General features: G+C 34.4%; 2 protein-coding genes across 3 annotated transcripts in view; one reads left to right on the forward strand and one right to left on the reverse strand.

Annotated features, from left to right (window-relative positions):
- Positions 1–12,977, forward strand: part of LOC127878729 (von Willebrand factor A domain-containing protein 3B-like) — a 112,921-nt gene that overhangs the window by 62,715 nt on the left and 37,229 nt on the right. The window contains exon 24 of the mRNA XM_052425257.1: positions 1,352–1,588. Within this exon, the coding sequence (XP_052281217.1) occupies positions 1,352–1,588 (237 nt within the window). The remainder of the gene's footprint in view (positions 1–1,351; positions 1,589–12,977) is intronic.
- Positions 5,428–12,917, reverse strand: LOC127879428 (uncharacterized). Of its 2 annotated transcripts, XM_052426256.1 has the most exons (8): positions 12,535–12,917; positions 11,636–11,740; positions 11,026–11,157; positions 10,084–10,206; positions 9,320–9,417; positions 7,718–7,821; positions 7,028–7,259; positions 5,923–6,195 (listed from the first exon to the last, which is right to left on the reverse strand). In XM_052426256.1, the coding sequence occupies exons 1-6, from the start codon at positions 12,704–12,706 to the stop codon at positions 7,765–7,767; spliced, it is 687 nt and encodes a 228-aa protein (XP_052282216.1). In that variant the 5' UTR covers positions 12,707–12,917; the 3' UTR covers positions 5,923–6,195; positions 7,028–7,259; positions 7,718–7,764. The 2 variants fall into 2 exon arrangements, with proteins under 2 accessions (XP_052282215.1, XP_052282216.1); XM_052426255.1 differs by lacking the exons at positions 9,320–9,417; positions 10,084–10,206; positions 11,026–11,157; positions 11,636–11,740; positions 12,535–12,917 and adding an exon at positions 8,692–9,272 and having other exon boundaries at positions 5,428–6,195.

Raw genomic sequence — 12,977 nt, forward strand, 5'->3', positions numbered from 1 at the left:
AACTATCAACAAATAACTAAATGAGCCGTGCTATGCGAAAAGGGGGTTAAATGCATGTGCGTAAAGTGTCATCCCAGATTAGCCTTTGCAGTCTACACAGGCTAATCAGTGACAACAGGCTAATCGGTGAAGACACTTTCTGTCTAAACTTCATTTTTGCTTAGACGTATTTTTTTAAACAGAAAATATCATAAAAGCGGACTGCACAGGCTAATCTGGGACGACACTTTACGCACATGCATTAAACCCCCTTTTCACAGAGCATGGCTCAACTTTTTGTTGATTGGTTTGTTCAAGTTTTAAGAAAAATGTGTGAATGTGTGTTCCTTTAACGGGTAATATCCACATCACGTCACTGATAAAGCGTCAATGCTTCTGTCAGTTTTAAAAACTGCCCATGTCCTCAAGTTTTTATTTCAAACAATCTTCGAGATTAGGATTATCTTGTCATTGTTTGTTTAAAGAGAAGCATAAACTTCACATAAAATTGAACAATTTATTCACATTTAACAAAGATTTTTGCAATCCAATGACATTAAACATATTTTTAAATTGGATTCTCTAAAATATATTTAAATGATGATCAAACGATGAAATTTACAGTTAGCCAGTCCAACATATTGACTGCTAAAATTTGGACATTCTTGTTCATTCGTACAATCATGTCTTACTTACTTTTGTTTGGATACAATTTTATTCAAGGTTACAAAGCCAAGAAAAGCACTTATATAAAGAGTCTAAATGGATAATATTTATAATCATTTATTTTCGCAGTATTTTGTCCTTGAGATTATGTTGAGCTATAAATGTTTTCTATTGGTAACTAATAAGATCGACCCTTTTCCCTTTAATCACCTTGCGTGTCTAGTGTCCATTTTGATCTGTTTGATCATGATCAAATACTTAATTAAACTTCCTCTGTACAAACCATTAGCACAGTAAATGTACATTGTACTACCATTTCAGTAATTAATTGGACTGTGTATTGGGACACCAAGTTGATCACGTTGGTACGTGTATGACAAAATATTGGGTAGTTATGCTATGCAAACAGTCTACTACTGGTGGTTTTTACTTTACTGATTTACATAGGGTTAAGTCAATAGCAGTATGTAATGAAATTCTAATCTTCGGTATATTGAATTTATGACTTACCTGACAGAGTTATAGATACTGGAAGTAATATTTTGTCAATTAAGTAGGTTTTCCTTATACAGAAATGCATGAAAACTCAATGATTAATATGGTGGATATAAGTAGATTAGGTGAATTTAAATATAGGTAAATGGATAAGGAAATATTAATAATGTTGGATAATAAGTTTTCATATTTCCTATGGACATTGTGAAAGTGTCCTTGTGGATATTTTAAGTTCGGATCTAGTAAAACAGTAAGCAAAGTTGAGGCAGACAAAATGACATCAACACCAAAATTTCGTCATAAAATTCGGAATGTATCGCTTAGAAACTGTGAGGGCAAAGAGTTGGATGTACATAAGGGTTCCTTTAACATCACTGTGGAAAGGTCCCCAAGGGCACCGGAATATGAAGTGCATTATGTGAAAACGAAAAATGACAAACAAGTTTTGGTAGGTTAATACTATTGGCAGTGTGTGAATACATTTTTATACTTTCATGTTATAGTGGTATGCAACTGGCAGATAAAAAAAGCAAACAAGTGTTTGATGTGTTCATTTATCTATAATATAGACTATACTTGATTTTTCTAGTATGAGATTCTGTAAATTGCATGTTTTGCTAGTATAGTAATAATGACAAAGCTAATGTGATTAATTTATGATGAGCATTTCAGGTATTCAAATTAAATATTATTTATCTGTAACTTTAATGATTGGAAACGTCTCTGCAAAATGTAGCAGTTGTCACAGTATTGATTTGAACTTATTCTTATCATTGATTTGATGGCAGAAATAAAACAATCAATTCATTGTCATATTGTCTGCATATTGGTATTTTGTTACAGCAGAAATTAACCTTGAACAAATAAGTTTTATGATGTATGTCTGTGAGGATTTCTTGTTCTAGTTTTTGTGACTGGAGTAAATGATTTGAACAATTATTAAGCATGATAGTATAATTATATTTCTTAAAAGTTTAAACAAACAGATCAATAAAAAAGATATCTGAATGTAGGTTTTATTCTGCAGATTTAATTAATCTGGCCTTCCTTTATTTGGACTGTCATTCAAAATAATTCATAAGGATGACAGGCTAAAATAAGAAATCCCATAAAAACAATAGCTTCTGGCAACAGTGGCATTTGTTATCCCAAACTAACCTGTGGGCGCCTTCGATTAATGTAAGGCTAATAAACCGAATGTCATAGGTTTGAGCTAAGCTTATTATGGATCCAGTTCATAGTATACCAAAATACAAAAAGACTATGGTAACCACAGTGTAGATTGTTGTATTCTAGTAATTATTAAATATTTTTAAATTGCAATTAAGGTTTCAGTGAAAATCATGACTACATTTGGTCATACAAAAATGAATAATAATATAATTACAAGATAAGTATTGATGCAAAGCATCAAAGGGCGTTGGGAATTTCAGTGAAAAAGGCATGCAACGAAGTTACATGGAACGATTTTTATTCTACTGTAAATATTAATATATTGGCCGATTATTTTAAACAAAATAGAAAAAGATACAGGTATAACCATTATCTATAATTTTGTGTTATAACCCCCAAATAACCATTATCTATGATTTTGTGTTGTGCATAATAACCCCCAAATATTTCATAGTTCATTTTATTTGTATTGGTTTCCTTTTTTTACTGGCATCCGTGTGCAAATTAATTAATGGAACAGAACTGTGTAGGTTTTAAAAAATCTGCTTCATCTTGTAAGCCTAATTTCATATTTTTCTCAACTTCAAGGGGAGATGATTCTGAACTTATTCTTACGTTGCTCATTTACGATAGGGGTTGAGTACACATTGATATGAAAACTCTGTAAAAGTTTGGAAAAAAAAATTGAATAAAAACTGTAAATTTCATAAAGAAGCTGCATTTCACAATACTTTGAAATTCAGTAAAAGATCATAAAAGATTTATTGCTCCGATATTCATCATTTTCAATAGGGTTCAAGTAATACTGATATAAAAACACTCATCAAGTTTGGAAAGATTCAGACGAAAGTTGTGAAATCTTTTAAACAAGTGGAAATTGTTTATTTTGTCAAATTTAATAGAAAAAAATTCTGGACTTATTGTCTCGATGTTTCTCATTTTAAATGAAGTAAAAATGCTCAATTATATGAAGACACTGTAAGTTTGGAAAGAATCTGATGAAAAATGTTGACATAATCACCTAACCAAGCAGTTTTTTACTTTTATTTTTAAATTCAATATGACATAATTCTGGACTTATGGTCTGATATTGCTCATATAGAGTTTGGGTTCGGTTCTCATTGATAAAAAAAACGGTGCAAGTTCGGGAACAATCGGATGAAAATTTTGGACTTCAAACAACGATTTCAAAATTTCTCAAATTCTAAGAAAGATAACTATGGAGTCCATAGTTATCTTTCTTAGAATTCGAGATAAGAATGTAATTAGGGTGTGCACTGTGTAATCAATTTCATGACATGGGAATTTTAGCAAACAGAATCAGACCGACTGTTGTGGATTTTCAATCGGTCTTTCATGACCTCAATCGGTCTAGGACCGACAAAACCAACAAAAATATGATCCCTGCTATGGACGTAATGGTCGGATAATGCTAAAGGGCCCATACCACCTGGATAGTAATACGTGTTGCGCTTGCGCTCTATATGTGGTTCTTAATAAAAAACCTTGAGGAGTGCTTGACTCTAGGGAAACGGGTTGCTGGGACACAGCTCCTCCTTGATAAGCTGCTGCTTCCTTTATCACAACTCATTGTTACAATCAATAATACGCGTCACGCTTCGCGCTCTATATGTGGTAGGGATAGTACTTAGGGCCTATGATAGACAACCATAAAAATACATGGATAATAGATGTGTTGTTTGCATTTATTTGTTTATATAAAAACACATGTATTTTTTATAAGATATTTAAGTTATATAAGAAATTTTAATCAACGTTGTCACCACCCGGCATCCATTAATTTCAATAAAAATGTCCAATTGTAGTAAAATGGATTTTAAAAAGTCTGCATAAAATAAAGCTTTATTGTATTTATTAACCTGACTGAAAAAAATTGTTAGCCGCAGAACTGTTCCTTTTGTTCCGGAACTCGGGATTGAACTGGGGGCCTTTAGATGATTGTTGCGTGAACAACTTCAGTCTAACGCTCTCCCAACTGAGCTACTCTGGCTGACATCATTTATGTACTGCTATTTGGTGAAGTTGTGTATAGCGATCGTTATTATATGTCTATTAATAAACTAATACATTGTACATTTTCGTTCCAATAAACTTGCTTGCGTGATAGGTCGTCAAATATCGTACTACATTGATTCTCCACTAAATAAGCAAATTAGAAAAACCACAAAATAATTATATTTTGATTATGTTTTGTTTTTATACAAAACCAGAAAGTTTTGTGTATTTGCCCAGTCCCTGTGATCTTTCCCCTGTAATCAGTTGTGGATCAGTTATTATTTAAAACAATTAGCTTTGCATTATTTGCAATAAATGTTGTAATAAATGTAATAGGCACAATGCAGTACTTATTTACACAAAAAATCACCACTATGCAAGATATTCTTAAAATAAAAATATATACATTGATCCGAAAAATAACTTCTCCTCCCATAAGCGAAACAAAAATGCATTACATACTAGTCGCCGCTCTCCAGAGCGACGCCAATAATGATGCATTGATGTACACATTTAATCCAATATATAAACTTATTAAGAAACAATCATAAATTTAGGCCCCAAGTAATGCACTTGTTTTAGCCAAATTGATTTTGCAAACAATCTTTGCATTTATTGATTTGTTATCTTTTGTCCTGCCAAAATGGAAGATTAATGCAAACATTGCCACAATTAAATGTTAGTCCACATCATTGCTTTTGAATTGCTTTCAGATTATGGGAGAATTATCTCTGTTAATTATATATTTTAATTATTTCTAAACAAATTCTCACCAAATAAATTGATAAAAAAAGTCAATTTGATTGACATAATTTTACCTTTTTAAAGTGACTAGCTCTCACAAGTGTGGCCAGAAATACAGTATACAAGCTACAGAAAAGTGAGTTATTCAATCACAAGTAGTTTATTTGTTATAATTATTCTATTATTTTATATTTGATCAAATGTGTTGAACAAATTCCCATTTGCTGTTTAACTTGACTTTTTGCATCAGTGTCCTAGATAGGTTAAAGTTTTTTACCCTTTACCACTAAGATACGTATTTTGACACATTTGTAGTCGCATAGAAAATTACATTTAATAAAATACCTTCCCTTACAGAAATATGAGGCCTCTGGCTACCTATAGCGGCTACCAAGCTGCAACATAGCGGCTACTCAGCCGCTACCTGTAGCGGCTGAGTAGCGGCTAGGTTGTTTTTCGTATGCAAATTAGCTTTCCGGCTACTTAGTAGCGGCTATGTAGCGGCTACCTTTTCTGGCTACCTTTTCTGGCTTTGTAGCGGCTACCTTTTCTGGCTACCTAGTAGCGGCTGAGTAGCGGCTAGGTAGTTTTTCGTATGCAAATTAGCTTTCCGGCTACTTAGTAGCGGCTATGTAGCGGCTTCCTTTCGGCTACCTTTTCTGGCTTTGTAGCGGCTACCTTTTCTGGCTACCTAGTAGCGGCTACCTTCCTGCTACCTAGTAGCGGCTACTTTTTTTGTCTATAAATAGAGCTACCTAGAGTACATGGTAACAATAATAGCAACTGGGGTAATTTAAAACTGCAAACAGATAATTAACAAATTTTTCAAATTAAACACATTTTTAATTCCAAATATAAGGCAAATATGGTATCAGAACTAATACCCATAAAAAACAGTCACGACACATACTGCAGAGTGTCATTCCAACCATTTATAACACGTACAGCCATTACAAATAAGTGTTCCAGCAAATGTTTAAATTCAAACATCAAAATAAAGTTCACTTCAGTCTCTTTTTTCATTCCTTTTCAGATTAATAACTCTTCTGAAGCTGTTCAGCTTGCTGTTCAGCTCGTGGATAAAAGTTGTTTCCTTCATTTTCAGCTCTTGGAAGGCATACACTATAATAAAGAAAACATTAAAAAACAAGAGTGCCAAACTGTCACATGATATGCCTGTTTAAAGGACACCATGCTTAATGCTTGAAATGCAGTAAGTGACCTCATGACTAGTTTTTGACCCGGCATGACCCATATTTGAACTTAACCTCGATATCATCTTGACACAACTTGTGACCGAATTTGGAGAAGATCGGATGAAAACAACTTTGATTAGAGAGCGGACACCATGCATGTTCTGAGAAAACTGGGAAAAATGCTCGTGCGTAAATTGTCATCCCAGATTAGCCTGTGCAGTCCCCACAGGCTAATCCGGGACGACACTTTCTGCCTAAACTGCATTTTCCCTAAGAAACATCATTTAAACGAAAAATTCCATAAAAGCGTAACTGTCATGGGTAGAACTATCGACCTTCCGCAAGTTAGCTTGATGGCATCCTCACACGAGATTTAAACCCCAAGGGAGGACTGAACCCTCAGTGGTGAGGAGTGGTCCTAGTTTGCAACCTTAACCACTGCCCAACAGAGAGGCCCCTGTTTTCTCTTAAAACAGTTCTAAGTCTAGAAAAACTTCAACGAACAAGTTCCAGGAATTTGGCTTATTTACACTGGTTATTGTTGAAAACCAGGGTACTGATTAAAATCAAGGAATTAAGCATTCTTTATCAAGGTATTAAGCATTCTTCAAAATTAGTTTTTGTGAGTCCAGGACCCTGGTCTTGCATGTAAAAAAATCACTGCAATATACTCTTATAAAAGTTCAGAATGTCATTGATTGAACTATCACAAAGAATGTTTGGAAAATTAAGTTTAAAAAAGTTATAAAGATAATTACATTTGATGGCTCTCATAATCGGATGGCTGTTTCCCAACTCCTTGGCCTTCCTTCCTTGCACGTCTTCAGGTTCGAAAAAGCCATCGATCATTTTCTTTAATCGAAAAGCCGGCCCCTTCCCCCTAGATATGGCAAGGATCCTGCTCATCCAGGTGTTTGGCACACAGAGGAGCTCCCCATCTGCCAGCCTCATCATATCAGCTGGCGGGGTCTGCTCTAGTGGAACATTTTCCTAAAAATTAACAAGCACATTACTTTTACTAAGATATAATTTTACTAATAAAGTTAGTGCTTACATTAAGTCCAAAAACTGGTATCCCTCACCAAAATTTGGGGTCTCTTGATCTCAGGACACTAGAAGTGTCGAGGCCCGACAGTTACACTATAAATCTCTACTTTATATTGAAAATGTGTACCTTCCATATACAACTGCCGTGGTGGCTGAGTGGTCGAAGGCATTTAGCTTTGTTTTACTGATATGACGGGTGCAGGTTTGACTTCTACAAGGAGCTTAAAAAATCATGTTCTTTTTGGGGGCATAATATAAGCATATTTTTGCCATTTTGGGGAAAGTCTTCAAACCTGGTTAAAACAAAAAAATGACATAAATTTGGGTTATAGCCCCTTTAAAAGTGTTGATAATTTAAAAATATTCTCCAATCACAGGAAGTCTGAAATGTATGTACTTACAAATCTGCACAGCTCTATTTGGGGACCTCTGGCTGGACTGTAGTGATTTACAGGCTCCTCATGTCTCCGATGACTTTCCTCCTGACGGCTTTGTCTAATGTTTGCTATAAAATCAAAGTTAGTACAGGTGACATCCGCCTTTTTCTCACATCAAAAATATATTAAAAAAATCAATTTATTTTGTAAGAAATAGTTCACACCACTGAAGGCCTTATTGCCTTATACAGGGTTGTCGTCTATGGGTACACATTTTTGGGTGTTTTGGGCCTATGTATTTTTTCCCTTTTGCATACTCCAGTACTAAGGGGTTGTAATGAACTTTCAGTACTTGATTGTTTTTCAGGTTATTAAAAAAATAAAATTATACCTTAATTAACAGGTAACAGTCAAAATATAAGCTCTCAGAAAAGCACTGTAACACTTAGTTGCGCCTCAGGTAACATTATTTTCCATAAAAATATATATATAGTCTGGTATTTTTACTGTTACCCTTAAAGCTGTGTGTAACTTATATACTGATATATTCTTTGTCTAAGATAAGATCAGCCTATTTACTTGCCAATTTTTAAAAATGTGTGTAAACCATATCATAAGCTTGTCAACTTTTCCCCCACTACAGTCAATTGTGGTATCAAATAATAAAAATGGCAGAGTAGCTGACTGTCACGAGAGGAAGGCAGCTTGCTTTCGACCTTACGCAGGTTGATTGTTCCGCCAATTTTCTATCTCATGTCTGATATTAAGTACGGTAGACTTTGGGAAAGCTGTTAGTACGAAGGACATGTCTGACAATTTTGTTTCATTTGATGATTTTTCAGCCTTAAAGGCAGCCAGCCTGTTCTTTAAAATTCAGATCTCTCTTTGGTATTCATCCAAAAATATTAAAGCTGGAAGTCGCCAAATTACATTAATTTTTAATATTCTAGTTCAACATAACTTTTAAAGACACAATGAACTAACTTATTAACACCAACCTATTTCCCCCTCCAACTCCCTGATTCGTTGATGAAGTGCTTGAATGTCAGTTTGTGCCTTTTCATTAGCCTCAGTCAAGGACTCTAGCTGTGTGTCTTTCAGGACACACTCCTGGCAGGTGCCATATGTGTCATATTCTGCCACAGACAAACTGTCTTTAATTAAGCTGCCTGTGTTCAGTTCTTTGGTTGATGGAGCATTAGTTTCAGGGTTTGGCGTCGGTTGAGGGGAAGATACAGGATTGGTGGAAAATGGAGGCAAGGAACTATTAAAGGAACTGCTTTTATTGTAGAAAGGGTAAGACTCTTGGAAGGGGTATTGATTATCAAGATGCGAGTAATACGGTATTTGGGAGTATGCATGCGGAGAAGGCATAAAAGAGAATGGGGGATACATTGGTTGCGGTGAATGGATACTCTTAAGGTAGTCTTTTTGAGGTGGAACCAAAACAGGGGATGCAGTTAAAGGGGAGGCTTGCTGTTTACCAGTATCATGCATTATGTTCCTGTCAGCATGCAAGTGAGTCTTACTGTAAGAATCTGATTGGTCACTGTGAGTGTCATCATGCATTGCAGAAATTTCAGCGTGCTTGTTACTTGCTACTTGAACTTCATTGTTAGTACTTACTGTTTGGGAGCATGCTATTGTGTCCAGTATGAAGGATGCACAGTTAGTCATAGTCGCCATTCTGCTATTTTCTTTTTCTTTCCTTTCCTTGATGACCTCTGTAAGTAAATCCAATACAGTATGCAGTGTACTACACCGTATGCACATTTATGTGTATATATATATACAAAGTAACATGTAATAAATGTTAGAAAAAATTGGTGCATAAGGCAACTCAATTTATGTGTAAAATATAAATAAGTAACTTTAAAAATGTTACAGTTCTATAAAAGATAATTTATTTATTTAGTTAAATTTTACATTATAAATGCTTCATTATAAATATATAAATAATTATTAAAATCAATACAGAGAAAATAAGTGTAACAGAGTCATCTGCTCTTCTTCTACCAAAGGTAGTGAAAATCTTGAGTCAGAGACCCAAGTTTTCAGTGTTGTTATTATAATTATGTTTTTTCTGGTCCTTCGGGATCAATGACTCCCAATACTTCTAGTGTTAAGAAAGATGTTGCTAGTGGGTTTGGGTGATCATGATGTTGCTTTTTTTGCTATCTCTCAATCATGACCCAAATCAGTGAAACTTTGTCTGCATTTTTACTTCATTGCTTGCCTTAGCGGAATTGACATTTTCAAAAACTTTTATAAATGCCAAGTTACCAATCCAAGTTCCAATGCATGAATTTAATTTATCTTTTTTACTCAAATTAAAGAAGTTTGTCTGGTGATCCTGCACGTCCCACTTTTTTTTTAAAGGATTGACCTACCCTCTTTGTCTGTTTTCTTTTTCTCTGTTTTTTCTTTCCCAGGCTTTTCTTCACCAATACGTGCTGTATCTTTCACTTTAGTGACCTTCCCCTTAGAGGTGCTTTTACCTGTCTTGGTCGACACTAACAGAAAAAACATTAGAATGGAATTTAGGCATGCATACTAAAACAAGTAAATATTAAGAACTCATATAACAAAGTAATTAATAGTAAAAACATCATGCAAAGTGACAGTGTCACTGTGAGAAATAGATAAAAACCATATGTATGTAACATATGCCACTCTTTACCCAATATGGATTTTTTCACTTGTTTTTGGAATTTATAATATTATAATATGAAGAATCAGGCGTAAGGGTAATTTCAATGTTCAATTTTCAATTACTTGAATAGATGAATAAAACTGTCATTTAAAAATTGTTTGTTTGCTGTATCGCTTCCCAAGTTTGTTAAGGTGAGGTGTACCATAGGTAGGTTGAATTTTTTACTTATGTAAATGCATATATAATGCACATGTATAAAAATTGGGGTCAGCAAAGATATTTATGGAAACTGACTGAAAAAAATGGCTTTGTGGTGATTTTGATGGGTATGAAGCGTTAGGGAAAACACACATTTTTTTAAGGAGCGTCTGAAATCTCATTTTGATGCAAAAACAGCAATTTTACTTAATAAAATTGTTATTTCATATATATTTAACTTTAATATAACAAGTTGAAGATAGAAATAAGTCAAATATTTTTATTTTTTTTAATGATTATGTGCGGTCTTTGCAGGGCCAAAAACCCTTCTTTGTAGGGGCCGAATTACCTTTAAAAAACATGCAGTTGTCATTTTTCATTCACCAAAGCCTGAAAACTATGTCGTTTTACCCCAAATTGGAATTTTGGTCGTGCTATTTAAATGTAAATTAAAGCCCTGGAAATTGATATGTACACTTACCATGTTCCTCTGACTCAACAAAGTCATCCATTATTTTCCTCTTTGGTTTGCGTTTGTTTTCTTCTGGAATCTTATTTTTCAGAACCCCAAAATCGCTCGTTATCTTCTGCGCCAGATTGTCTTCATTGGTTCCTGTGAGACAAGCAAAAATATATTTAGAATTATGATTGTTTACTCATAATATTTTAATAAATTTACTTCTGTTGACTTTGAGGCAGCACGATTTTACTAGGGCTTGATATATCGTGCCAGAATTAATATTTTATTGCCAGACACATACGGCCCGGCTACTTATTTTACATTTGTTTTTTTTATTGCTGCAGCCTAATGTTGCGATTTCAACGGTCATACTAAATACCACTAAGGACCGCTAAGTACCACAAAGGACCACTAAGGACTGCTTAGTACCACTAAGGACTGCTAAGGAACCACTTAGTAGGTCCAAAAGTGTAACGTGTCATTTTAAAGGGCATATGTATGATGAGAGAAAAAGGGGTCACAAAGTGCTTGGGTTGTGCCAAATCTAAAGAAGCATAAACATTTCTTGTAAAATGCTCTTGGTGTTTTATTAATTATGGTCAAAGAATATGTATTTTAAAAAGCGTATCACCATTGTCATCGTCATCAGCCTCATTCTGGACATCATCATTTGATACCAGAGCAGCAGCATTTTTCTGTCGTGTGGTCATTTTCTGCACTAAGTCCTTCTTTGACTCTGTAATACAAAAACAACTTATCATGAAGAGTCTCTTACTGCATTACAAAATACTTGCAAACCAGCTGTTTCCTGCCAGGGATAGTGGACAGCATCCCTCTTGCAAAATATACTTTACTAATTATAATAATTAAGTTGTCCCTGGGACACTGCGTGACGTGGGAAAATCCTAGTACTAGTAGTAAAATATTTATGAATGAAATGTATACGAGAAACCGGCTATGCGCATGTTCATAATAATTAATGTATAAATAACAGAATTTATAATGCAACTTAAATTATTGTAACTACTTGACAACAGAATAAAAACATAAAGATTTAAATACTTTTTATACAGGTTTCTAAAACAAAATGATAACAAATGGTGACATGGTTACAAATCATTTAATAAGTCAATTTTAAATGTATACATTTTCAGAAAATATAGCCATATAAGCCATCCATGTGCCATTTTAATGACTAGAAGCTGACTTGATAGTTTCCTTATCTGTTAATTTGTTGTTGTTACTTTTTAAAATTATATTTCTTAAAATATCATTGATATCACTGAATTGTTATTCCTTAGTGCAAACATAAGAACGGACCCACGGCGAACAGGAATATGGAGGAACGAACTACCGAAAGTTGAAAATGCATTGTTACGAAGGCGTTACGTTACGAATAAAATACCTAGAAATTTGGAAATATGCGAACAAAACCTTGAGTTCTAAGAAATAAAAATGTTCAAAAATTGATCGAGCATATTTATAATCGAGTATGCTCTATTTAAAATCATCATTGCTAGTAAAACTTACCACTTATCTCGACTATGACCCCTCGCCAAAGTCCGAACTGAGGCAGCTTGGCAAGAACTTTTTCCCCTGTTTTGTATTCCATCCATGGTTTCCGAGGCTCTTTGATAATGTTTATCGAATTGACGGTTGTAGTATTGTCATCCCAATCAAACCAACAGTACACGGTATTCATCGTAAAGTTTAAATTAAATAATCTTTTCCTTTTCTTCTGCGACTTAACTTTCTGTTAATAGATGGCGGATTTCATTCAAATTGCCACCAGATTCTTGACCAATCAGTTGCGGAAGCTGGCAGTCGGCAATTTCCGTGCTTTCAAACAAATTCCCAATCGTGGTACATCGACCAACTCCGGAAGAGCTATTATGAAATAATCGCAATGATCCAGACATTCGGTACCCCTCGCAGATTATCCGATGTTTGACGGAAAGGGCCGAGAATGTGCG

This window comes from Dreissena polymorpha, chromosome 4 (genome assembly GCF_020536995.1).
Source record: "Dreissena polymorpha isolate Duluth1 chromosome 4, UMN_Dpol_1.0, whole genome shotgun sequence".
In the NCBI taxonomy this organism is placed as follows: domain Eukaryota; kingdom Metazoa; phylum Mollusca; class Bivalvia; order Myida; family Dreissenidae; genus Dreissena; species Dreissena polymorpha.